Source organism: Prenolepis imparis, unplaced genomic scaffold (assembly GCF_030444845.1).
Source record: "Prenolepis imparis isolate NDT839.2.m4 unplaced genomic scaffold, iyPreImpa1.0 SCAF_3, whole genome shotgun sequence".
NCBI classification, from domain to species: Eukaryota; Metazoa; Arthropoda; class Insecta; order Hymenoptera; family Formicidae; genus Prenolepis; species Prenolepis imparis.
The window spans coordinates 4093148-4120401 of record NW_028141161.1 but is presented as its reverse complement, the minus strand read 5'-3'; the positions used below and the strand labels follow the sequence as shown (position 1 = coordinate 4120401).

At 29.8% G+C, this 27254-nt stretch overlaps 2 protein-coding genes across 2 annotated transcripts in view; one reads left to right on the top strand and one right to left on the bottom strand.

Annotated features, from left to right (window-relative positions):
* Positions 1-27254, bottom strand: part of Brf (Brf RNA polymerase III subunit) — a 50845-nt gene that overhangs the window by 16822 nt on the left and 6769 nt on the right. The window lies entirely within an intron of this gene.
* Positions 1679-11156, top strand: Lute (BTB/POZ domain containing protein 3 lute). The gene is made up of 7 exons (XM_083033610.1): positions 1679-1910; positions 4555-4842; positions 4922-5069; positions 5531-5747; positions 8033-8219; positions 9249-9427; positions 9651-11156. Exons 1-7 carry the CDS (start codon positions 1814-1816, stop codon positions 10113-10115), a joined length of 1581 nt encoding a protein of 526 aa, XP_082889736.1. The 5' UTR covers positions 1679-1813; the 3' UTR covers positions 10116-11156.

Sequence of the window (27254 nt, the reverse complement as noted above, 5' to 3'; positions counted from 1 at the left end):
TCCATGGAGTGGAATAAATTTTTTTTCGCAAATCTTATCATAACTATCGTAAAATGTGGACTTTTTACTACAAATTAGAAAAAAAAGCAAAGTTCGTACAATTTTTTTTCGCGGAGTTATTACATATGAAAGTTACCCATACATTTTTTCCATTTACCGCCAGCATTAGTATTACCCGACACGCACCACAAGGTTGTTGGTTGGATTTAGCGCATAGTGTGTATGTATGTGTGTGTGTGTGTGTGTGTGTGTGTGTGTGTGTGTGTATGCGCCCACGCGTGCGTGCGTGCGTGTAAATTTGGGCTCAAATTCCTTAAATAACAATTAGAGCATGCATTAATATGCGTGAACGTATAGAAGAAGTAATCTGAAGACGAGGCGGGAACACACAATTTTGAATGAGAACATTCCTACATTTCCCTATCCTAACCATACGCACGCATGCATACGCACGCACGCACGCACGCACACATACACACACACACACACACACACACACACACACACACACACACACAGCAGAGGGTTTGGAGTCATTAAATGGAAAAAATGTATGGGTAACTTTCATATGTAATAACTCCGCGAAAAAAATCGTACGAACTTTGCTTTTTTTTAAAATTTGTAGTAAAAAGTCCACATTTTACGATAGTTATAAGATTTGCGAAAAAAATTTATTCCACTCCGTGGAGTACGTCAAAGTACGCAATTTTTTAGAGACAAAACACGTCCTTACTTTTGAAGCAGTGGCGTACGGGGAGGAAGGATAAATTAAAAATCTGACGAATGGTTTTTAAAGTAGAGACTTCAAGCTTGACAGTGAAAAAAAAATTTTTTTAATCCGATCATTTTTAGCGGAGTTATGCTTATTTGAAATTATGCGAAATTTTGACTTAAAATACATATGCGTTAATTTTGTTGACGAGTGTATATTATTGATGTCAATTTGTGGCACAGATGTCTATTTTTATAGACATCTGTGATTTGTGGCTAGTTTAAACTACTGAAACAGAAATGGAAGAACGCGGGCAACTTGCAATATCAACGACGATCATTTAGCAAAGGAACCGTTAATGAACAGTGCAACGTTGGTTTAAAAATTTCGAAAAAAATTTCAAATTATTGTGTGTGAATCGAATAGATTCAATATTGCTCCACAGTAACACTCGACCACATGCCTCACAAATGACGCTAAAAAAAATTAAATGAATACAGCTATGAAATTTTGTCTCATCAGCATATTCATACGGATCTTTTGCCAACTGACTAACACTTATTCAAACATCTTGACAGTTTCTTCTAGGAGAAAATCTTTAACAATCAAGCAGTATGTGAAAACGCCTTCAAAGAATTCATTAATTCTAGAACTCTAGAATTTTTGTTATTGGAATAAACAAACATGTGTTTCTTGTTGGCAAAGGTGTAAAGATTATTATAATAGCTACTTCGATTAAAAAATGTTATTTTGAGCTGGGATATATGCATTTGAAATTAAAGGTTAAAAACCGACATTATTTTTGCACCAATCGAATATTTTTATTTTAAATTTATCATCTATTTTAAATAATGCACATCTAAACTGACACTCAAACAGTTGTCTGTGCGTGCGTCCCCCTTCCTTCCTTTCTCTCTCTCTCTTTTCGTCGTTCTCGATGACTATCGACCGACGCGGCAGCGCCTCTCTAACTGCGCGTGTGTCCAGGAAATGGCGGCTGTATAGCCGACAACAGACAGTATTCTCGGACTCGTTCTTTTGTGTTTCGCGAGAACGGATTACGACGCGACGAAAGATCAACACCAGGCGAGCCTGACGACGATGGCAATGTCGAATCTCTATTCCAAGATCTCTACCAAGCCGATGAAGCGCTTTCAGGACAACGTCGCGGTCAAACAGACTAATGCCTGGATGAACGGTGAGAGAGAGTGAGAGAGAGAGAGAGAGAGAGAGAGAGAGAGAGAGAGAGAGAGAGAGAGAGAGAGAGAGAGAGAGAGAGAGAGAGAGAGAGAGAGAGAGAGAGAGAGAGAGAGAGAGAGAGAGAGAGAGAGAGAGAGAGAGAGAGAGAGAGAGAAAAACAGCGAAAGAGAAAAGCAGCTTCGTATGTCGTTTGTTTCGTATGTCGCGCGAATAAGCGAGTTTGCTATTTACGGCGCGCCTGATTTTGCAAGTGAAAAATCTGAGGTTTTTGCCCATCATCTTCGAACAAATCATGACAGAAATTCGTATTTGTGTATGTGTAAAACTCACAATAGTTAATATGTCCTATATATTGCTACACACACACACACACACACACACACACACACACACACACACACACACACACACACACACACACACACACACACACACACACACACACACACGTGTACATTTGTCATGCTAAAAACTCAAGTTCGAATTCCATCAGACATTAAATAATAAATAATTAATGGCGACAATATTTTTTATTCTCACAATTTTAGCTTGCGTAAAAGTTATGAGTTTTATTTCAATTTAATAACTGATAAAAATCTTCTAATAAATAATTAATTAAATATATAATTATCTAGAAAGTTTTTGTTAATTATCAAATTGAAATAAATCTCATAATTTTTGCTCCAACTAAAATTTTGAAAGTAAAAAATACTTTGAGTTATTATTATTTATTATTATTATTATATATATGTATATATATTTTAAATTATTTATAATTGTATATATATATATATGTATATATAAAATTATAAATAATTAAATTCATACAGATGCAAAAAATGTTTTCAAAAATTTGCAAAACCTATATATAATTGACTACGTATTTATCGAGCAAAAGTGAACAAAAATCGGTTTTAATTGTCGAATATATATAGATCAAAATGTTTCGTTTTCTCAGATTGCAAAATTAAGCAATTTTTTTACATGTGTAACAATAACATGATTCTCATTTAGCATTGTCTTGTTAATTATTCGATTAATTATCGATTAATTGATTAGATTTTCGAAACATCGATGTTTGATAAAATATAATTTAAATATTATTCAATAATAGAGTAATATACATATAATATATATTATATATATATTTCGAATCTATCGACATCGACATGATTAAATAATAAATAATTAATGGCGCGAAATATTTTTTTTACTCTCGAAATTTTTAGCTCAAGCAAAAGTTGAGTTTTATGTTAATTTTGATAATTGACAAAAACTAAATAATTTTACATTAATATTCCATTGTAATATTGCGTTATAGCGTCGTAAATTTTATTTCGTCGAAAATGACATGAAGTGATATTGAATTATAGATTTGTTTACATTTTTTACATTTACATTGTTTATTTTTGATTCTTTCAATCAAATCGTAAAGATTGGGACATATGCATATTGTTGATATCAGTGTTAATTACTTATTATTGGATACTCGTATGTAAAATATAAATCTGAAATATAAGAAACATGCAAAAAATGATTTAATGAAGACTGAGTGAGATTACATTAATCCATCATTCTCAGACGATTTTTTCTCTGAAAATGTCTGAGGCACCAATAAATTTCAAGTTATAAATTATAAATGATTAAAAAAGAAGGGCTTTTCGGAAACTAAATTTTAGCTAAATTAAACTTTAACTAAAAGTAAGTAACTGCTATTACATATTTTTTCGTACAAATAACTATGTCTTTTTTTTTACACTAATTGATTCCTTTCATTATTTTATGCATAATAATATTTAGATAAGATCGACGAAAAATGAATATTTTATGAGATTTCATAGTTAATGTAAAATTATGTTTAAAGTATAAAATATCTCGTAAACTATTCACTTTTTGGCCATCTTATTCTTATAACTTTTTATAGTGAATATTGCGAGAAATCGATTTATAATAAAAAAATTAAGGTAATTCCATTTAAAAAAACATAAATGACTTTTAAATGATCTTGAAAATCGCTTTTTAGGAAAAAGATAGTAGCACCAACTTTTTTCCTCCTCGAAATCCTACAACTTTTGTATGAAACGGTTTTTTGTAAAAGGTTTAAGGAAAAAGATATTTAGGCGGTGGGAGATTAAAATGGCCCACCCTCTATATTAGATAAGTAATATATTTATGTATGAGATATTAGAGGATAAATTTTTGAAATCGGATAAAACTTTAACTTGTTAGATAATTTTAAAATCTACAGCAAATTACGTTTTTTTCTTTCAAGAAAATAATCTGTTTAATAGTTTTAACATATTAATTTTATACATCTTTTACACATTTTACATAGTAATTTTAAACATCATTTAAATCTTTTTTTACAGAATAATAAATATAAATCAAATATTTTAAAAAGAATATATATTGGATATAGATATAGTAAAAGAGTCAAAAATATGCATATAGTGAAAAAGTTTCTTTAAAGAAACAAATCTCATCAAAACAAATCGCTATCATATGTATTAGTTAAGGGTTTTCTTGATTTTTTCATGAGTTACAATTTTTTAATTAAGGAATAATGTTCTGCATACAAAGTTGACATTAAAATGACCCACCCTGTTTATATTTAAGACAAAAAATATTTTTTTTTATTTTAGCGGAATCTCCAAGCAATACATCAGATTCACCACCGTCGGTTAGTCCACTTTCTTCATCCATCGTATTACAACGCGAAGGAAGCAATGCAATAAATCAGCCATTGAGTGCTCCTGCATCACCCTTGTCTTCTTTATCATCGCCTATAACTCAATTAAATTTACCATCACCTGGGGACTGCACTCAGGATCCTAATTGGCAAGCAACAAAACCTACAGTTCGGGAACGGAATGCGGCCATGTTTAATAATCATCTCATGGCCGATATCATATTTATTGTTGGCAGTCCAGGTACTTATCTTATCCTTTCTTTCCTACTAATCACTCTCATGGAGATAATATTAATATCATAATATCATTAATATCACAGGCCACACACAAACTATACCAGCACATAAATATGTTCTTGCTACTGGTAGTTCTGTATTTTATGCCATGTTCTATGGAGGGTTACCAGAAAATAAAAGAGATATTGAAGTTCCTGATGTTGAACCAGCTGCCTTTCTCGCGCTATTAAGGTAAGTTCAGAATAACTTGGAGAAAGCACCAAGGAAAAGTTTATCAGATATATAAAACATTAGATTCTTAGATCTTAGAAAGAACCCTGCACTAATCCTATATGGAATTGGATCCCAGTAAAATCAATTGATTTTCTCATATATTGTATCTTATGACCTGCTGAACAAAAGATAATAAGCTCAAAACTAAATAATGGACAGTTATTAATACAGCTAGTCAACCAATACAGAGCCATTGTTTTTCGTGTTTGACGGCTGTAGGTACATATTATATTTACCGAGATCCAATTTCATATAGAATTGTATATAGTGGAGTTCTTTCATTCATGATTTTCTCTAATTTTGCGCTCTTTACTATTAAAAGAACCAAAGCAAAGAAAAAAAAATATGTAGTTCTGATTAGGAGAGAGAAAAAGAAATATATATATACATATGTTCATATTATACTTTTTTTTTAAAAGGTACATGTACTGCGACGAAGTGCAATTGGAAGCGGATACGGTTCTGGCCACATTATACGTTGCAAAAAAATACATAGTTCCGCACCTAGCACGAGCATGTGTCAATTATTTGGAAACGAGTCTGACGGCGAAGAACGCATGTTTACTTTTGAGCCAGTCTCGCCTGTTCGAAGAACCTAATCTTATGCAACGTTGTTGGGAGGTGATCGATGCACAAGTAAGTCAAACCCAAAGGTCGCTAAAAGCCATTGCTTTGAATGACAAGAATTTGGACGAGACGCGACTTGAAAACGACTCGGGTTCCTCCAGTGACTCAATCAATCGTGCTTCTTCGAGTTTACATTCTTACGTTTACGACGGTAATTTCGACAATAATTTTCTATGTCAAAGCGCGTACTCAGGCAACGGCGGATTCAGCGATAACACGTGCGACTGTCTCAAGGGCAGATTATCGATGGTGCCGCATTGCTTGAGTCTCTCGGAAAATGATTGTTGTACAAACATCCTCGCGGATGAGCATTTGTCGTTCTCGCTTTTTCGTACTCGAAGTGAGCCTTACTTTCCGGACAAATTGGATCACGTTGAGGTCACGCAAAACATCACATATCAGGATAATTTGATAGACGAATACGAATGCGGTAAAATTAATCGCAACGATGTTCTTAGAGTAGCAACAAATACTAATCAAATAATTAGCTAAGTGAAAAAATTAGAATAAAAATCAACAGATTTTTTTTTTATATATAAAATTGTATCGAATTGCTTTCAAGTATAGGATCAGAGACTGTTTATAAATGGAACTACGGAAAGAGAAATAAATATTGTTTAAGTTCTTTTTTGCAAGGATTAGCAATGCAAAGCGACATTATTTAAAAAAAAAATGTAAATACTCTCAGGAATATAATCGCAAAAATTAAAATAGCAAATAAAAGCCAGCACAATAAATAGAGCGTATATTTTAAATCAAAAGATGTTCGAATTCATATGTATATTATTAGTGACATACTTATTTCGTTTATTATACATATAAATTTGAATATTTTTTTAATTTAAAAAGTGTATGCGGTCTATTTACTATGCCGACTCTTATTTGCTATTTTTATTAATTCTATTTTTATTAAAAAAAAATTCTATTAATATTTATTATTTACAAGACATTTTTGTCTACTTATGCTACAAAAACACGCATACACGCTCATATATGTGGTGTGAATGCGTGCGTATATAAGAGATTTTGCAGAAAAATAGTCTTCATATGATAATATATCTTCATAGAGAGATTTTTTGACTTGCTGTATTTGTGTTCAATTGAGAGAAAAAGCACGATTTATAGAACATCTTTGTATATATTTTAAGCTCCTTTCAATAAATATTTTTAGGAATATAATATTTATATATATATATATAGGTATACATATACAAAACTTAAGGATTATTATCACAATATTATTCAAGTAATTGTGTTAATATATAATTATCATTAAATGCGACTCGCATATGGTTGAATAAATTTTATTTACTTGTGATGTTTTAGATTTGATATCATGAAAATTTATACGCTAATATAATATAATTATATAAAAAAAATTATATAATTATATATAAATTATATATCAATTAATACATTCTTTTGATTTAAAAAAGACTGCAAATGTTTTGATATATATATATATTACTTATTAATATTTTTATTCAGCAGATTTTTCATATAAAATATTACCTTCAGTGTATAATAATTAAATACGACGAGATAATTTCAATAAAAAAGTTTTTTCGATAAATAATAGAAATGTTATATTTTATGTACAACTATAATAAACCAATTTTGTAGCAACATATGAGATCTTTTAATACATAAATATAAAATTGTACAACTAATGCATATCTTGTTAATTTTTTCCATTTTTATGCATCAAGCTTTTAATTATTACATAATTACTGTTTTACAAATTAAATTTTATCATTATTATTTCTAAAAAAAAAGATTTCATATATATAATATCTCAATATCAATTCGTAATGCATATTGATATAATTTATATATATTATTATAATGAACATTATTGTAAGCATAATACAAACTAAATGTCAAACCAAAAATGTTATATTCAGGTAGATTTTAATCGTTAATTAAATCAATTCTAATAATACAAGCTAAATGCAAAAATGTAATTTAATATTATTCATAAAGATTTTAATCATTAAATTAAATCAATTCTAATGCATTGCAAGAATATTGTATAACAAATTAAACAATTGATGCATATTTGTAATATTGATAAATGATTTAATTACATACATAGTTGTAAAATTTTATTTAAAACGCGTAAAAAACAATTCTACAAAAACAATATATATTTCTTATTAAAAAATTTATATTTTTCAAGATAAATGTTAACTTATAAAAAGTGCAAAAGAAAAAAATAATCGAAAAAATAAAAATTAATAAGAACAATGTATAAAATAGAGCTTAAACATTAAGTAAAAACTATTGTATGACAGGCAGAAATGGCATTAAGATCTGACGGTTTTGTGGACATTGACATTCATACACTCGAATCTGTCTTATCTCGAGAGACACTAAACTGCAAAGAAATCCATATATGGAATGCCGCATTACGATGGGCTTCCGCGGAATGTATACGGCAAGATCTCGAGCCTACACCAGTCAATCAAAGGCAACTATTAGGTAAGAACAGAAAGATGTGCTTATACACATATGCACGTGTGTATTATTTATAATATACAAATTGAAGATATATGTTGCTGTGAAGATATGTATATTTATATATTATATACATATATTGTATCTTCAGCAATATATACCTTCATTTTGTGCGTGCACACGAAATAAAGATATGTTGCCGAAGATACAATATATGTTGTTGAAAATACAAACTGACGATATATGTTGCTGAAGGTATGTATGTTTACATATTATATACATATATCTTCAGTTTGTATCTTTAGCAACATATATTATATCTTCAGTTTGCGTGTATCTTCAGCAACATATATTATATCTTCATTTTACGTGCATACACAAAATGAAGATATATGTATGTTGATATATATACAAATTAAAGATATAATGTATGTTAGTGAAGATACACACACAAACTGAAGATATACATGTTTTTGAAGTCATTTTAAATAGAAAATATCTTATAAATCTTATAAACATATAAATTCAATTCATAACGATTATAAATATTCAAGTACAAGCGTTCAAACTTTATGTAAATGAATACAATTTTGTGTATGGAACTTATTTATAAAAATCATAAAAATCAAATTATAAACACTAAGAAAATAAAATATAAAAGACACATAAATTGTTTAAAATGATATCGACAGTAATGTAGAGTAATACCTAGATTATCTAGGTTATTATTTCAGAAACATTCATCTTCAATACGCGCATATGTACAAGATTGCCATTTTTAAATATATATAATACACACATTATTTTTGAAAAAATAATTTGTAAATAAAAGTTGTAAAAAAACATCTTGTAGTTAACATAGTTTTATTTTAATAGAAATGTTTCGAAATTTGGAGATTATTTCTGTTTTATAAACGAAACCATAAAAATAATCTTCAAATTTCTTCCAAAATAAATAGTTTCAGAAATATTAGAAATATAGTTGTGCAATTTAAAATAAGATTTCTAACGTGTGCGTATATTTTTATGTACATATGTATATATTTTTTTTAGGGTCTGCCTTGTATTTAATTAGACTTCCTGCTATGAATCTGGAGGAGTTTGCAAACAATGCCGCACAGATAGGAATTCTAACGCATCAAGAGACAATTGATTTATTTTTGCACTTTACGGCCAGTAACAAGCCACAACTTTGTTTTCCTATTAAAGCTCGTCAAGGACTAAAAACTCAAGTAAGTAAAGTCTGCATATCATATCTCAGATAGCAAAAGTAGCCATTTTAACATTAAATTATGTCAAAATGGCTACTTTTGCTACTTGGGATAGAAAATTTCATATTACGTCGTTCCATTGTCGAGAAAAACATTATTAAACTTTGAAAAAATAGTGAGTAACCAATAATATGCCATATAATTTTCGCCATAATTTTGGATAAAAAATATCTATTCTTCACAGGTTTGCCATCGATTTCAATCTTGCGCTTACAGATCGAATCAATGGCGATACAGAGGGCGCTGCGACTCGATTCAATTTAGCGTCGATAAAAGAATATTTGTGGTGGGTTTCGGTTTATACGGAAGCTCTTCCGGCGCCGCGGATTATAACGTGAAGATAGAGCTGAAGAGACTCGGGAATGTTTTGGCGGAGAACAACACCAAATTCTTTTCGGACGGTTCGAGCAACACGTTTCACGTGTATTTCGAAAATCCGATACAGATAGAACCGGAATGTTCGTACACGGCGAGTGCAATATTGGATGGCGGAGAGTTGAGCTTCTTTGGTCAAGAGGGTATGTCGGAAGCGACGATCGGCAGTGTGAATTTTCAGTTTCAATGCAGCTCCGAGAGCACCAACGGCACTGGAGTGCAGGGTGGACAGATTCCCGAATTGATTTTCTACGGACCGCCATCCGACGACTGACGGAAAACGGAGCATATATAGTTTAATTAATTATAGTTCGCGACAAAAAAAATTAAAAAAAAAAATAATAATAAAAAACCGAATTATTCGTTGCAAATCTGCCAAATTCTGGAAAGAACTTAGGAGAGAACGTGTATTCGATACAACCCTATTTTGAACTGAATATTCAGACTTCAAAAATTGAAATATTTCTTAATTATATTCTCGATATTCGGTTATATTAATTATATGATATAATAAATATTATATTATATATAATTAATAAATTATTAAATAATTTATTAATAAATTATTCATTATAATATAATATGATAAATATAATATAATAAATATTCAATTTATTCCAAAAATAAAAATTTTTATGAAATTTTGAAAGACGGATACTTGAAAATAAATAATAGAAGACAAGATTGTGTATTTTCAGGAAATATAACTAGATTAATAAAGCGTTCAGTCGCAAAAAAGCTATCTATATCTTCTATTGTAAATATAGTTAATTTAATTAAAATGTCGACGTGAAATTATTATATTAATGTGTGAAATTATTTCTAATATAGAAATATTCTCAAATTTGACATACATCTCATATATATCTCTGTTGACTAATTTATCAATTCAATAAGATTATATTCATTGATCTTTGTATAATTAAGAATACATGTTAAATTTCGTCTATATTATTTTATTATTACTAATTATAAATTTCTCAGAAAATGTGATTAAAGCATAATACTAAAGTTGTTTCAAGATGAAGAACGGTAGCCAATTTTAACGCATATTCAATATATTACTGACTAAACGCGACTTGTTCAAAAATTATATTTTCGTAGAAAGTAAAGAACTATTATGTATAATATTATGTCATCTGAAAAAATAACAATTAACAATTATATTTAAAATTAGATTCGCGCTAGTTAGAAATTTTTTATATACATATTTTCAAAAGTTATATATTTGGTGTTTAAAATTTGTCACTGGTATCATTATTTGTATTGTACAAAAATTTAATTGTATATAAATATTTAATTGTATATAAACACTATAATTTAATTATAACTTTGAAAAAATTTTCAAAATGTTCCATTATCTTATTCGTGAATTTATGTAATCAATTTTGGAAAAAATGCATCTACTTTTTTTATATTTTTTTATTAGATTTTCTTGATTATACATTTTTACTTGATTTGCCAAAAAATGTGATTGTTTTTTTTACGTAAAAAAAATTGTTTAAAAATTGTAAATATCTAAAATAATAATATGATGTAAAGAAAAGAGAGATGTTTCTAATTGAAATATCATAAGAACTAAACACTTACAAAACTTGGTCTTCTTAATACAAAAAATATGAAAATTTTGCATGATAATTATAAATGCTTCGTATTACTTATGTAACTATGTAGCTATGAATATTGTTAAATAATATTCTGAAGATATAAATCGCTAATTTCAAATGCGATCGATATAATTAATGCTCTTTGGTATTTGCTAATTTTGATATTTTTTAAAAAAGACACTAAGTATATAATAATTTTTATATTGTGTTATAGATTTATTGTTAAAAATCTAATATTCCATTGCTACTACACTTATATTGCGTTATCAATATCAATTTATTATTATCTGCCAGAATCTGATAAGAATGATAAAAAATAAAACATTGAAATATTTTAAGTCTTAAAAAATTAAATATAAGTTTGATTATTACTCTATAAACAATTATATTATAATTTATATCTTCCATCTTTTTTATACTTAATACACTTTATCGAATATGAAATTATTACATTGCTACGTAGTTTTTCCTTCTTTTATTTGTCATTGTACGAGTTTAAACAAGAATCACTTTTGAAAAATATTAGAAAGGCACTCTATATATGCTTTCTATTATATTTTTTAATTATTAATTTAAAATAAATGTAGAATTGATCTCTTCTGCTTAGAAAATCATCTTTAAACAAATTTTCAAAAAATCTTTCATTAAGAAACTATAGAAGATAATTATGAAATACTTTGAATAAATTGCATGAAAAATCTGACAAATATACAAAATATTGCTTATAAAATTATTGTTTCAGATATTTTTATGGTTGATAATGGAGGAAATCTAAACATTTTTGGAAACAAGAGACAATCTAATACAGAGAAGCTTTATAAGAATTTTATAATTCTAATATACAGAATGTCCGGTAATAACGCACGACTTTTCGTATGTAAGTTGAATGGATTAAATCGAATGGGAAAGTCCTCTATTGTTTTGCAATCTTTCCAATAATTAATAAGAAATTAATTTTAAAAAAATCAGCCAATTTGCGCAATGAGAAGAGATAGCCTAATTGTGGAGTGCTCCTCCTATTGCTCCTCCCACTGCTCCTTTCACTCCTTCCTCCTCGCCTAGCACCGCAGAATCAATTTTTTTGCGCGGATTGGCTGATTTTTAAAATTAATTTCTCATTAATTATTGTGAAGATTGCAAAGCAATAAAAAATTTTCTTATTCGGTTGAACCCGTTCTACCTACGTACGAAAGATCCGGCGATTATTACCGGACATCTTGTATATAAAAAATCTGTATATTAGAATTTAATTCTTTCATAATATTTCGTAACATTTTAATATATAGGGTGTTCTTAAACTGGCAATAAAGATTTTAATGACAAATTTTTTGTAACATTTCAAGACGAAAATTCTAATATGAAAATATCGAGGCTATATAGTATTTTTCAAATAGGAAAAGTTTAAAGATTATAAATGGCAGGGCTAGAATTTCACGCACTCAGAGATGACAAAATGATTAGTGACAAAGATGCTTCCATGAATCCATTTCTTATGCCCGATTCCTCCAACATGGTTCAAAATTTGAACCGAGTTTAAACTCCGATCACAATGACATTTTGCGTTCCACCAAGTTTTTAGTGAAAGTTCAACTCAGTTAAACGGCGTTTATCGTGAACGCTAATTTTTGACCGGTTAACGAGTTTGAACGGCGTTTAATATATAATATGATATATATTGGATATAGCTTTTATGTTAAATATATTATTTTCTCTAACTAGAATAATTCAATCTTGTTTCAGACATTAGAAACAATGATTAATATGTGCATGCATAAATAATAAATATGAATTAAATTCATTAAGGCTCCTGGGTGCTCACCGCGGCCATATTGGATTGTGACGTCAGAGGCGAGAAAGCACATGCTGAAAATTCTTAGATGCCATTTTTTAATGAAAAGATATTTCGATTAAACAGCACTTCAGATGGCTTTAGCACAGAGCTGTCCACGTTTTGCACTTTTCGGCCGATTTCCGAGGCTCACCGCCTAGCGGCCCCCACTTACGCTCGAGACCTTAGCAACTTTCGAAATGGCATCTAAGAAATTTTAGCGTGTATTTTCTCGCCTCTGACGTCACGATTTCGACATGGTCGGCAAGGAGCCAGGAGCCTTAAAATATAAAATTAATTTTAAGGCCGATATTCATAGTCCGGTCTGATAAAGAATTTCATATCAAAATAAAATCTTTCATTGCATCTATTCCATAGCATCTTAAAAATAAACCTGAAATAATAAAGTTTATTTTAGATTTATTGTAAGATACTATGTAGTCAATAAGAAATTCTTTTACCATCACAGATAAAAGCTATAGCCGGATAAGATAGTAAAAAGCGCAAAATGACTTAAAAGTATTTATGCAATACTTCTAAACAAAAAAAGTTTTTTAGCGCAGTTTATAACCCTCCATCCTCTACCTTTTGTACATAGTAAAAAAAACGTTTTTTTAAATTTAATTTTTCTTGACGTGTTTCATGTTTATGTATACTTGAAAAACACTTCACATACTTGAATACATAAAAAAATATGTTAACAAGAAAAAATGTTTCTTCTTTACAAGAAATTTTTTAAAAATTGATTTACTGAATTGTTAGAATTTTAAAAAATTCCTAAAATTAGAAAATGCTATTTTTACAAGGTTTTTATAGACGACGCCTTCAAAAAAATTCTCCAATATTCCTCTTATAAATTGGTAATTTATGTAATTTATTCAGAAAGAATTTTCTGATTGGTGCAACAATAAATTAAAAACCATATTTTTACGCTATTTTTTATATGCATATAAATTTAAATTTGTGCATAAAATCTAGTTATGAATACTTATTATTAATATAACTATCTATTTTAAGGTTTATATTATAAACTTTCCATTGCTTATATTTATTATAACATATTTCAATAAGTTTATTAAATAATTTATAAAATAAGTTTAAAATATTTATAACTAGATTGAATGTACAAGTTTAGATTTATATGCATTTTATGTGAATAATAGCGTTATGTAAAAAGTTTTTAAAATTGTTAAAAATGGTTACAAAAATAGTCTAATTAAAAAAAAATATTTTGCACTAATCGGAAAATTCTGAATAAATTGCATAAATTATCAGTTTTTTGAGCGAAATATTCGAGAATTTTTTCAAGATGTCACCACTATAAAAACCTTGTAAAAATCGCATTTTTTAATTTTAGGAATTTTTTAAAATTTAAACAATTCAGTAAAACAATTCAAAAAAAATTTTTTTAAAACAAATAACATTTTTTCTTATTAACATATCTTTTATATCAAGAATTCCTACTTATAAAACTTATATCAAGCATAAGCATAAACACGTTTAAAAAATTAAATTAAACAAGAACATGTTTTTGCTATGTAGGGCTGTATTCCGATTCTCCATCTGACGAGTTATAGGGGGGTGAATGGGTGATGAGCGGAGTCTAACAAAAAGTGTCCAAATATGTTTTCAAATTGTCTTTATACGTCATCACCACCCAAATCACCCGATTCATGGAGCCGGGTGATTTTTTCACTCCCGGGTGGATAAAGTGATAATTTGAACGTTTTAGTTGAGAATACGGCAGGAGTATTTAAAAGGAATCTGAACGCTCTCTAGGTGTTCAGGTGCACCCGGGTGACGAATCGGAACACAGCCTAGGAAAGAGAAGGGATGAAGGGTTATGAACCATTAAAAAGTTTTTCTTTTTGGTTTAGAAGTATTGCGCAAATACTTTTAAATTTAAATTATTTCGTACGGGGATACTTTTTACCATCTTATCTGGTTATAGACTTTAAGACAATTTTCAATGTTAGATCCGTCTATAAATGCTGACTTTAATATTATATTTGGATTAATTTTTCTCCTCTCCTCGCAGCAGAATAAACATGACAATTGGTTTATTAATGCAATCGAGAGAAAACACCATTTCATGTGAACAATCAAGCAGCCTCCGATCAAATAAGCAATTTTGTTAAGGATTTTTATCGTATTTTAATTTTTATTAGAAAATTTCTACGTGCATTTCATTAATATATTTTGATTTCTTCACAAAATAATTATTAATTACTGTCCATTTTTTTTACTTTACAACTTATATTTACTTGTTAAAATTACAAACATTTTTTAACACATTTCCATCACAACTAATCAACTAATCATTTAGAGCTTAAAATAATATTTTTTATTATAATCTGAAATGTGTGTATTTAATTATTTTTATTTAACTTTATTTTATAATTTAATTTTTATCAATTTTTTCCGTGATTTCTTTTACCTATTCATTCATTTAATCAATTAGAAGTCTACGAATATACATATAAGAAATTTTTAAATTATCTTTCTTTACTTTTTTAAAAATTTAATAAAATACTATAAAACTTTCAAAAAGATCCATGAAATTGTTTTAAGAAAAAAATTCACAAAAGCTGTTTTTAGTAAGTTAAACAAAATTCCCCCCTTAGCTATATACACCAATCACATCATTCGATACAAATATAGTTTGAGTTAGTACACATAAGGTATACGTTTAGTTGATCGTAACGAAAGTAAAGTTGATGGAAAGTAAAACAAGTTGATCGAAGATTAAACTGCGATCAAAGTTGAACGCAATTCAGTGGAATGCTGAACCACGTTAGAGGAAACATTAGAGGGCATTAAGGCCAATGTCCACGATGCTAGAAGTCGGTCCGAGTTCTCGGACCGAAAAATTTGTAGCCAATTAATTTGCAGCTTTTACGGAAAAGCGATATAATCAATATAAACTTTAAAAATTATAAACTTTAAAATAAGACATCTTGTATATGCATGATATATTTTTTCTTACATATTAAATAGTAAAATTCTCGAAAAACTATATTTATCCCAAATAATACTTCATTTTTAAGATATAGGTTGGGTTATGTTAGTGTTTTCAGAGGAGAATGCAGAAGGAGGGACTCCACCCTTTCCCTGCCCAAGCGTTCAATTTATGTTTACATAAATAAATGAATTTAGTAAGGTACGCTCTATTAAATATACATGGTATCAGAAAAATTACGTTTTATTTAATAAACTTTTTTGTTAATAACTTTTTAATAAACGATGAATAACGCTCAAACCTTTTCGAGGATTCTCAGAACAATATATGGCAAGGTCACTTGAGTTTCGTTCGTTTTATCAAAACTTCATATAAACAATTTTTATTTTATATTTTTCATATTTTTATATTTTTTGTTTTGTTTTATTTATATTATATTATTTATTTTAATTATGTATATATCTATTTTTGTATGCCTACGTGCGTGAAAAATTAATTTATTCGTGATATCATTATATCATCACATTTTATATATTATATTCTGCTGAGCAAGATAAAAATGAATGTATTATCAATATGTATATTATCAATTTAATATTAATTATTATTAAAAATAATGATGCGCCATTTGATTATTAACACCAATTTTTTTGGCGAAAGTACTTATTTAATAAATTTATTTGCAATTGCATCTTTTTGAGTAAGCTATTTGCTTCTTTTGTATAAATCGATTTTTTCCGCCATCTTTATATATAAGTACCGTCTGTCTGTCTGTTTGACCGCGAACTACTTCCACATTTATTGACCGATTTTCTCGAAATTGGTACCAAAGTGTTGCAAATTTTTCGGGGATGGCTACTATGTGATTTTTTTTTTGTTTTACACCCCCCACCCACCCACCCATACACGCACCCACACACGCACAAACAAACACACACGTACACACACGCAACACATACATATGCACCCGACACATCCGAATACACCCGACATACCCGAACACACACAAACACACCCGAACACGCACAAACACACCCGAACACGCACAAACACATACAAACACACATGAACACACAAACATACGCACACACATTTAAAAAAAATCATCTTAGTTGTGGCGTGAATAGACATGAATAGACTATCACAATCGTGAATGAACATGAATAGACTATCACACAGACACACACACACACACACACACACACACACACACACACTAACGCTAGAAATCGGTACCAACATTTTTCAAATTTTACGGGGAGTGCGACGTAGTTCTTAAAAAATTTTTTTAATTTTTATTTTTTTTTCAAGAGTCACACTCCTCTATAGTGTACACACACACACACACACACACACACACACACACACACACACACACACACACACACACACACACACACACACACACCTATTTCTAAAATCACTTCTTGGTTGTGGCGTGAGTGTGAGTGTGTGTATAGGGAAGGTTTTTAGTGGGTGAGGGCATTTATTTATTAATTAATTGATTTTTTTTAATCGGTACCAAAATTTTTTAATTTTTTCGTAAAGCGAGATTTTGCTGATTTGATTTTGTGTACAGAGGGTTTATAATGGGTGAAGGTCTTACACTCCCCTGCAAAACACCAGGAGTGCATAATACATTTATTTCGTATATTACAAAAAAAAAAAATAATTGAAGTATTTTCGCGCGTAGCGCGGTCTTAAAAGCTAGTTCTGTACATAAAGAAATAATACGAAAATATAAAATTTTTTTAAAAAATAAATATTTTATACAAGGTGTTTCCCGACATTTGCGACAAACTTAAAGCTGTGCTAGATTTCGGTAAATTGAACGATTTTGTTAAGTTACCCGATCCGGCGATGCGTCTTTAAGGCATTAAGGGGATCCTAAAGTTGGTTCTACCTTATCGACGGAAAGTGAGGTTAGATTTGAACATAAATCTATTTATTGGCTATATAGATTGTTTTTTTACCTGAAATTATAACGCCTCCCCGTTTGTTAATATTAATATTTTAATTGTGCAAAAGGATTTATCAAGGCACATAGCAGCTTATCATGCACATAGTTAATTTAAATAAAATCACTTTAATTTTTTTTTTTATATAAATCGATTCTCGCAATATTCGGCATAAACAATTATAAGTGTAGAATGGTAAAAAGTAAATAGGATAATTATGTAGAATACCTGGCCTTTTCCGAATTTTGATATTTTTTGCAATTTCTTTGATAAAAATCTTTGTTATGACTCCGACAATATGATAATCAATGGGAGTCCAAAAAAACGTAACCAACTAATTAATTTCTTTTTTCTAAAACAACTTTGCGGATCTTTGGTTAAAGGTTTACCTTTACATAAATCGCTCGAATCGTTTTGACCTTGATATATGTTGTCAAGGTCATAATCCTGAATAACTCAAAAAAGTTTTACCTAGGCGGAAAAAATCTATATATGGAAAATTTTATATGGGTTTACAAAACTTTTCACGCGAAGCGAGGTCCACTCCCATCACCCCGTGCTTTCAGCGCGAAACGAGATTATTTGCGAAATTCCACATTGGTTGACAACTTTTCACGCGAGACGAGATCCATCCCTATCACCCCGTGTTTTCAGCGCGAAACGAGGTCTATATTTGTGAAATTCCACATGGATTCAAAACTTCAGATCTTGAAATATAGACCTCGTTTCGCGCTGAAAACACGGGGTGGTGGGGTGGATCTCGGTTTGCGTGAAAAGTTGGAAACCCATGTCAATTTTTTCATATATAGACCTAGTTTCGCACTGAAAGCACTCTGAGATGGGGCGTAACCTTGTCTTTCTGCGATAGTTTCATAAAAAGATACCAAAAAAATTAGCAACATTCTTACGCAAAGTAAAATGTATTATGCATTTTTTTCGAATTCCCTCTATTGATTATCATTGTGGGAGTCACAACAAAGATTTTTATCAAGGAAATTGCAAAAAAATATCAAAATTCGGAAAAGGCCCTATTCTGCATAATTACCGTAAATAGTTTATGAGATAATATACCTGCAGATCGAGAGAGATCAGACAAAGAAATATTCCAAACAGAGTAACTCCTACCTAACCCAAGGTATAATATGTATCGTATTGAGGGATGAGTGACTCAAGATTAAGAGTCGTAAACAATCACCTTGGATATCACTCTATTGTATTTAAAACGCTTTCTTGCTGTATATGGGCTCTAAAGCAAGCGAATAAATGAATAAGTGAATAAAAGTGGATAATGTTAACAAAATTTATATAAATAAAATACATGTAGACATAAATGATTCATTTCAAGCACTTAATGTGCGAAACAAGCCAGCAGCAAAATGTTGCAACTCTATCAATTTTTTTTTAAGGTAGAGCTAAATTCAACTGAAAATCTGATCAATAAAATCTCGTTAACCAGTACGCAGGAATACACGATCAAAACAAAAACTGGAAAAATGTAACTTTCAAAAAAAGATTTCGCGGCAGTCCCAAAGATTACTGTGAGAGAAATTCAGGAAAACTCATCTCTATGTTTCTGACTGCACTATATGTCGGCGACTTATTGTTAGTGAAGCAAAACAGAGCCGCTTCGCACATAAACGACCTTTCATTAACACTACCATAAGAAAAAAAACGCAATTTTCCTGAAAGTACGCGAATATGTCATTGGACTTCTGGAAAAAGATTTTATAGACAGATGAAAGCAAATTCGAGTTATTTGAACAAAAGAAGCGGATAAAGTGGAGAAAATACATATAAGAGCTTCAAGATCGTCATATTCAGAAAATTGTAAAGCATGATGGACGAAATATTATGGTCTGGAGATGTTTTTCATGGACAAGAATAAGAAATGTCAAAACTGATTATGACGACAGATGTCCACATTGATATGATTAATGAAAATTTGAAAGGGTATTTACTGAAACTTGGACTAGAAGATAATATTTTAGCAAGATAACGATTCAAAACACATAGCAAAGAAATGTCAAGTTTCTCTCCGTTTCTGTCGAACCAAACAACTCGAATGGCCTCCGCAGTCTCCAAATTTGAATCTGATCAAAAATCGGTGGGCGATTTTGGATAATAATAACATTTTTTTTACTTTTATGAAGTAAACTCTGGATTAGGTGGCTTTTTATTTTTGCCGGTTATTGTATCTAAAAACGCCAAAATGCAAAAGAAAGCTCCTGGATATGACCTAATCACTATATTGTGAAAGAACTTCCATTATCAGAATCAAGAGCATTATATCTTATTTAATACCATACTGAGAATAAATTTCTTCCCTATATATACAATAGAAGATAGTACAAATTATATGATATGATATAAAAAGTCAATAAAGATCCTATAGACGCTAATTTTATAGACTAATCAGTCTCTATTACCTTCTATTTTTCTCTAAATTATTTGAAAAATTGCTATTACAAAAATTAATGCCTGTGATAGAAAAAAAAAAAACAACTAATACCAAATTATTAATTTGAATTTCGTCGCCATAATAGAAAAAATCCACAGAATTACAAGTAAAATAGAATCAGGAAGCAAAAAAAATTGCTTAGCAATGTTTCTAGACATCTCGCAAGCTTTCGATAAAGTCTAACATGACAATCTTTTATACAAAATCCAATAGAATTTACCAAAAAATTTTCATGCAATTCTTAAAACTTATTTCCAGTGTAAACATTTTTTTTGTTAAACAGCAAGAAGCTATAACTATATAATTATGTAAAAAAATCCACAAAATCCATTCGAAAGTATTACAAGGAAGTGTCTCAATATTGTACTTATTATATTATGCACCGCAGACTTGCCAACAAACTGTGGTGCTACTATTGTTATATATCATTGCAAATGACACCGCAGTACTTGCAGCCTACAATGTTCTGCTATAGCGTCTCAATTCTTTCAAAATAATTTAAACTTCAGTCAGAAATGACTGAAGATATGGTGGATTAAAGCCACTGAATTGAAATCAGTACATGTCACTTTTTTTACTGCACGTAAAGAAACTTGTCCCGCCGTCTACCTAAATGAGATACAAATTTCTCAGGCTGATAACCAAATCTTGGATTTATCTTGATAAGCGTTTGAATTGAAGAAAACATTTTCAACAAATACATAATTGAAACTCAACTCAGTAAAATATACTGGAGGATTGGCAGAAAATCTCAACACTTGAAAATAAAAAGTATTAATTTATAATTCTATCTTAAAACTTATTTGGACATATGGTATCCAACTATGAAGTATGGCTTCTAACTCAAATATTGAAATTTTGCAAAGATTTTAATCAAAGCTTTTCAGGATAATTACTGATGCTTCCTGCTTTGCTTACAAATGAGATTCTCTATTCTGATCTAAAAGTTGATTTGATTGTTAAAATAAAAGGAACGATTAAAGAATATTCTTTAAAATATTGTAACAGACTAAACATACTTCCCAATAACTCTGCTACTGGTCTCGAGAGAGAAGGGAGGGTTGATGAGATAAAAATTTATCGAAAATTTTCAAAATTCATTGATAAACAGACATGTAAGGTGGTTTTTTTTTCAAAAGGCGCAAATATTGTTGCAATTAAGGCTCCTGCATACTCACTGCAGCCATCTTGAATTGATTTTCGTTTACATATCTTTAGAAAAAAAAGTTATTAAAAAAACTTTATTTTCTTCCATTTTTCACAGATTTTTCGCTTCATTTTACGATTATCTAAAAAACTAGACGTGATGGAGTAAAACAGGTTACAGATTCGGATTCAGGGACCCAAAATCTATAAGAAACACCTACTCTAGTTTTAGAAACAAAACAAAAATTTCTTTTTGTGATCCTGTGATATGTATACCTTTTACTGAATGCATTCAATAGAGCATTCACGTAAAAATCATCATTTTGAATTTTTATTGAATTGAAATAATATATGATAAAGGTTTTTCGGGGGTTATTAAATACTGTACAAATGATAAATTATTGATTTGTGTGATATACAAAAGAAATGTAAATCCAATCATGCAAACTTAAATAATTCTTGCTATTTATGTTAACGATATTTTATCATTATATGAATAATTATTATTATTGATTTTAAAACATTTTAATTCTCGCAGAAAATTAAGTTTATAAATTCTTATATCAAAAGATATTCGTGATTATTTCAAAATGTAAGTGTAAGTAATTCTAGAGTGTTAAGATTGCCAAAAAAATTAATGCAATTTTGATGAATTTTTCAATCTCATCACAAAGCTGTCCCATAGAGTATCATTTTTGCTGACATTTTTCCAGTGATTAAAACAAATGTTTCAAAATTTTTTATTAATTCCATACGTAAATAGAGATCATAATAATGGCATAATTAATAGTCTCTCAAAATATATTAATAGTCTATCAAAATATATTAATTCCGATTAATTTGTCAATTGCATTACATTGTAAAAGATTGAATATGATACTAAATAAGTAACATATCAATCACTAATGCCATCTTGTGTTAAAAATTGTAAAAGAATATTATGCCTAAACATAGACTTATATAGATAGATATGCGTGTTTCATGAGAGGTGCTGAAGTCGACATTAGAAAGAGAGAGCAATAGCGTAAAGTTAGAGACCCTCTAATAAGAGTCTGGCCAACAGATAGAGTGAGATACATGAAAGTATATGAAAAGCGCGTTTCGTCCATGTTTATGCAGAATCCTGCGAGAGAAAGAGAGAAATAAAGGGCCAATATAGACAGGGACTCTAGACTTCACTTAACACGAGTGACATAAATATATGCGTTTACACCTTGAGTTGAGTTAAAAATTGTATAAAAATAACGTTTATTAATAGAAATACTGTAAAATTTATTATTATAATCAATATAACATTTATTATTAAATATTAATATTCAAAATAGAGTAATTAAAATTTGAATATAAGCGGGAGTTGCAACATGGCGGACTAATCAAAAGTGGCCCCCTGATGACCAGACTCTTATTAGAGGGTCTCTAGCGTAAAGTCATTTGCCACATTCAGCAGACTCAACCGCTAAGTAGCAATCGAACGTGATTGGTTTCTACTTTCAGATCCAGCCAATCAGCATCGAATGACATCGGAAAATTGCTCAACTGTTGAGTCTGCTGAATGCGGCCATTGTGTCTTTCTCCACCACATCTCTACCCCACCTAACCTAACCTAACCTAACCTAACCTACTCGCGTGATAGCGAAAACGATTTACTAATATTAATTACGTTTGAAAGAAGATTAAGGTATTTAAAAAGTTTTTCACAAAAGTCCAATAGAACAAATGACAAAATAAAGATAGAATCGAAGAAATATGGAAAACGGTTGACAGGATCTCTCCACCTTGGGTTGAGGAAAATAGGAATTAAGATCAATCCGCTTTTCAACAACAAATATAATAATCTAAATAAGCGAATCACTATTAAAGAGGTAATCAGAGCGGTCAACAAAGTCAGATTGGATTCAGCACCAGATCCAGACGATATTGTGTGAATACAAAATGTTAAAATTTCTACGAACAATATACTTACCTGTTATAGTATACATCTTTAATGGAATATTTTTAGACGGTATAATTCCACAGGAATGGCTTGAATACCAAGTTTTGTTCATCGACAAAAAAGATAAGGATAAAGTTAAACCCATAGCGTTATCCTCGTACTTTGGAAAACTCATGGAGAGAATTATTGTGGAAAGATTAAACTGGTAGGCCGAGAACAAGATCCATGATCTCCACCAAAATGGTTTTAGACGGGGCCAATCTTATGGAGAATTTGCTAAAGCTGACTTTTACCATTAGAACAAATTTTTGCAACGATATCCATACCACAGTAGGATTGATTTAGATGTCTCTGCTGCTTATGATGTATTGTATTCGTGTCTGACTAACTGATTCAGGAAGAATGCCCATATAAAATCACATAATTCATCGAGAAGTGGATGTACTGTAGATTTACGAAGTTCACTATTGATTTGGACAGTGATAGTAAGAGGATTATTTATAAAGGCTTGCCGTAGGGTGCGGTTTTGAGCCCATTACTGTACGACATTTATATCAACAATTTAGTCAGTGATCTTCCTAATCATGTATTCCACCTCCAATTTGCTGATGACATTGCTATATATTGTGACGTAGGTAATAAGACTGATAGATTTAAATTGTTGAAGGAAGCAGTTAACAAGCTTACGGATAAACTATCTTCTCTAGGTCTGGATCTACAACCAAGCAAATCCATAGTGGATTATAACAAGACTGGTTATTTCAATAAGAATGACGCACTTCAATTTGGAAGCTCACACTGCTATTTACAATGGCAGGCTAAATTTTTGAGCATAATGATGGACAATCAGCTTAACTTTGATAAGTAATATGACATGGTGAGAGACAAAGTTATCAGGACTAATGGCATACTAAAATATTTCAACAAAGTATCGAGAGGTATTGAGGTAAATACATTACTATTATTCTATAAGGCCTTGGTTAGAGCCGTAATCGACTATGGTTCTTATATTTATCTACCGTTATTTGGCTCCAATAAGTATAAGATTGAAAGATCCTAATATATCGGTTTAAGAACAGCTATGGGCTATCGGAATTCCATCCCAACGAATATTTTGTTGGCTGAAACGAAAGTCCTCTCGATCCGAGATAGGGCAGAATATTTAGCCAAAAATGTTATATCGAAAATCATCAAATATGGGGAACCTGACATCAGAGACGGAACTGATCAAACAAGAAAACATCTATAGATTGAAATGTCCATGGAAGCGTGCCTCTTTGGTAACTGACGCATGGAGAAGCTGTAGAATATTGTTTAATACCCAGATACCTCCAAAACAATTCGAAGTGTTCAAGGCGGATTATTGGACTCTTACGAAGTCTATACATCTCTTAAGAAGTTTATACATCAAAAATGAAATTGGTAAGCAATATGCCGATTTTAAAAATATGGATGTTTTAATTGAATATACCAACAAATATAATACTAGTGCTAATTAATTACAATTATACACGGATAGATCTAAATCGGAGGATGATGTTTCCACAGAATGTGCTTTTTTTGATGCCGGTGATTCTATGGGATATATGTTCAGTCTTAACAATAAGGCTTTAATCTTCACCGTTGAAGTATGCGCAATTGCTAAGGCGCTTGAATGGTCCCTATGTGAGAACAAGACAGATGATATTCTGATCTTTATGGACTCGAACAGTATATTAAGCAAGTAACAATGATATTAACATCTACACGAACCCATATATAACCGAAATTAAACAACACGTTGTCAAGCTCAATTACTGCCAATCACGGAAGAGCAAGAAAGTGGTGTTCATCTGGATTCCAGTGCATAAAGGTATCTACGGCAATGAAACAGCGGATGAATTAGCGAAGGAAGCCAGGGAGTAAGCGCACACGGAACTACTTGACATTCCATTTACGGATCTTGGTAAGGATCACAGGGAAGAAATGTACAATAGAACAAACAACGAAATCATATATCAGTTCAGTTTTAAAGGTAAACAATATTTTCAGAAATTCTTCGATCCTAATGTAAGGTATCCGTTGGTTGCTGGGATGAACTTACTCAGAAAAACGGTTGTTACAATCAATAGACTCAGATCTAATCATTATAATCTTAACAAATCCTTGGCCAGGGTAGGATATATTGAATCCCCAAAATGTGATTGTGGGTATGAAAGGGAGGACATCAATCACTTGATTTTCCAGTGTAACAACTTTGATGATATTAGAGTTGAATTAAACACAAACCTTAATAAAATAAGAGCGAGTAGTCCGGACTGCGTTTGGCATTGGTTACAGAATAAGGAAATGCGCGTGCTCAGAGTTGTAATGAATTTTATCTCAAGGACAGGTAAAATTATATAATCTTGGTTCATCTATTGGTGATTTGTAAATAGCTCTTTTCTTGTATCTATACATATATAGGGCATTCCACGCCAAATCAACGACTTTTTTCCCCGACCATTTTTTATTTGCTTTTTTTTTTTTGTTTTTGTATCCATTGAAAGTAGCTTTCATGAATTTTTTTTAGATTTTTATCTTTATCGATTTCCGAGTTACATATTTTAAAAAAATTGATTTTAACAATTTCCAAAAATTTTAAATATTTATAACTTGAAGAAAAATAAAATATTGTCATTAATAAGCTGGTCATTTTTTTTATCTTTGAATGTATTTTTCGAAAAAAATATTGAAAAAATTAAAAAAAAGAAAATTTAATAGTGTTTTAGTCAATTTTAATCAAAATTACTTTTTTTTTCCTTAATGAGAACCCCTTCAATTTTTTCAAAAAAATGTATATCATTTTAGACTTAAAAACAAAATTTTTGAGCTATTGGCGAAGAGAGATAAAATATTTTCGATTTAAAAAAAATTTTTTTTAAATCGCATTTTTTGATTGAACATCACTCTGATATAAAAAATAAGTATTTACAAAATTAATAGATACTCATTTCGAAGTATTAAAGGGTCAGGAAATACGAAAATTCCAATATATTTAAAAAATTAAAAATATTAAAATTTTCTTTTTTCCTGACTCTTAAAACCCTTAAAACTTCAAAATAAGTGCCTGTTAATTTTGTAAATACTTATTTTTTAAATCGGAATGGTGTAAAATACTAAAAAGTGCGATTTTAAAAAAAAAAATTGAAAAAAATCGAAAAATAATCTTAAAAAATCGAATATATTTGTATCCCCTCTTCCCCAATAGCTCAAAAATTTTTAACTTTAAAATGATATACACTTTTTTGAAAAAAATCGAAGTAGTCTCATTAAGGAAAAAAAATAATTTCAGTTAAAATTTACTAAAACACTATTAAAACCTTTTTAAATTTTTTCAATATTTTTTTCGAAAAATACATTCAAAGACAAAAAAAATGACCACCTTATTAATGACAATATTTTAATTTTTCTTCAAGCTATAAATATTTGAAATTTTCGGAAATTGTTAAAATCAATTAAAAAAAAAATGTATAACTCGAAAATCGATAGAGATAAAAATCTAA

What these genes read in the sequence shown, in the direction of transcription:
- Lute (XM_083033610.1), top strand. Translation starts at nt 1,814, where the DNA reads ATGGCAATGTCGAATCTCTATTCCAAGATCTCTACCAAGCCGATGAAG. An exon ending in CAATCAAAGGCAACTATTAG is followed by an intron (nt 8,220 to 9,248) that starts GTAAGAACAGAA and finishes TATTTTTTTTAG; the next exon opens with GGTCTGCCTTGTATTTAATT. An exon ending in GTCAAGGACTAAAAACTCAA is followed by an intron (nt 9,428 to 9,650) that starts GTAAGTAAAGTC and finishes TATTCTTCACAG; the next exon opens with GTTTGCCATCGATTTCAATC.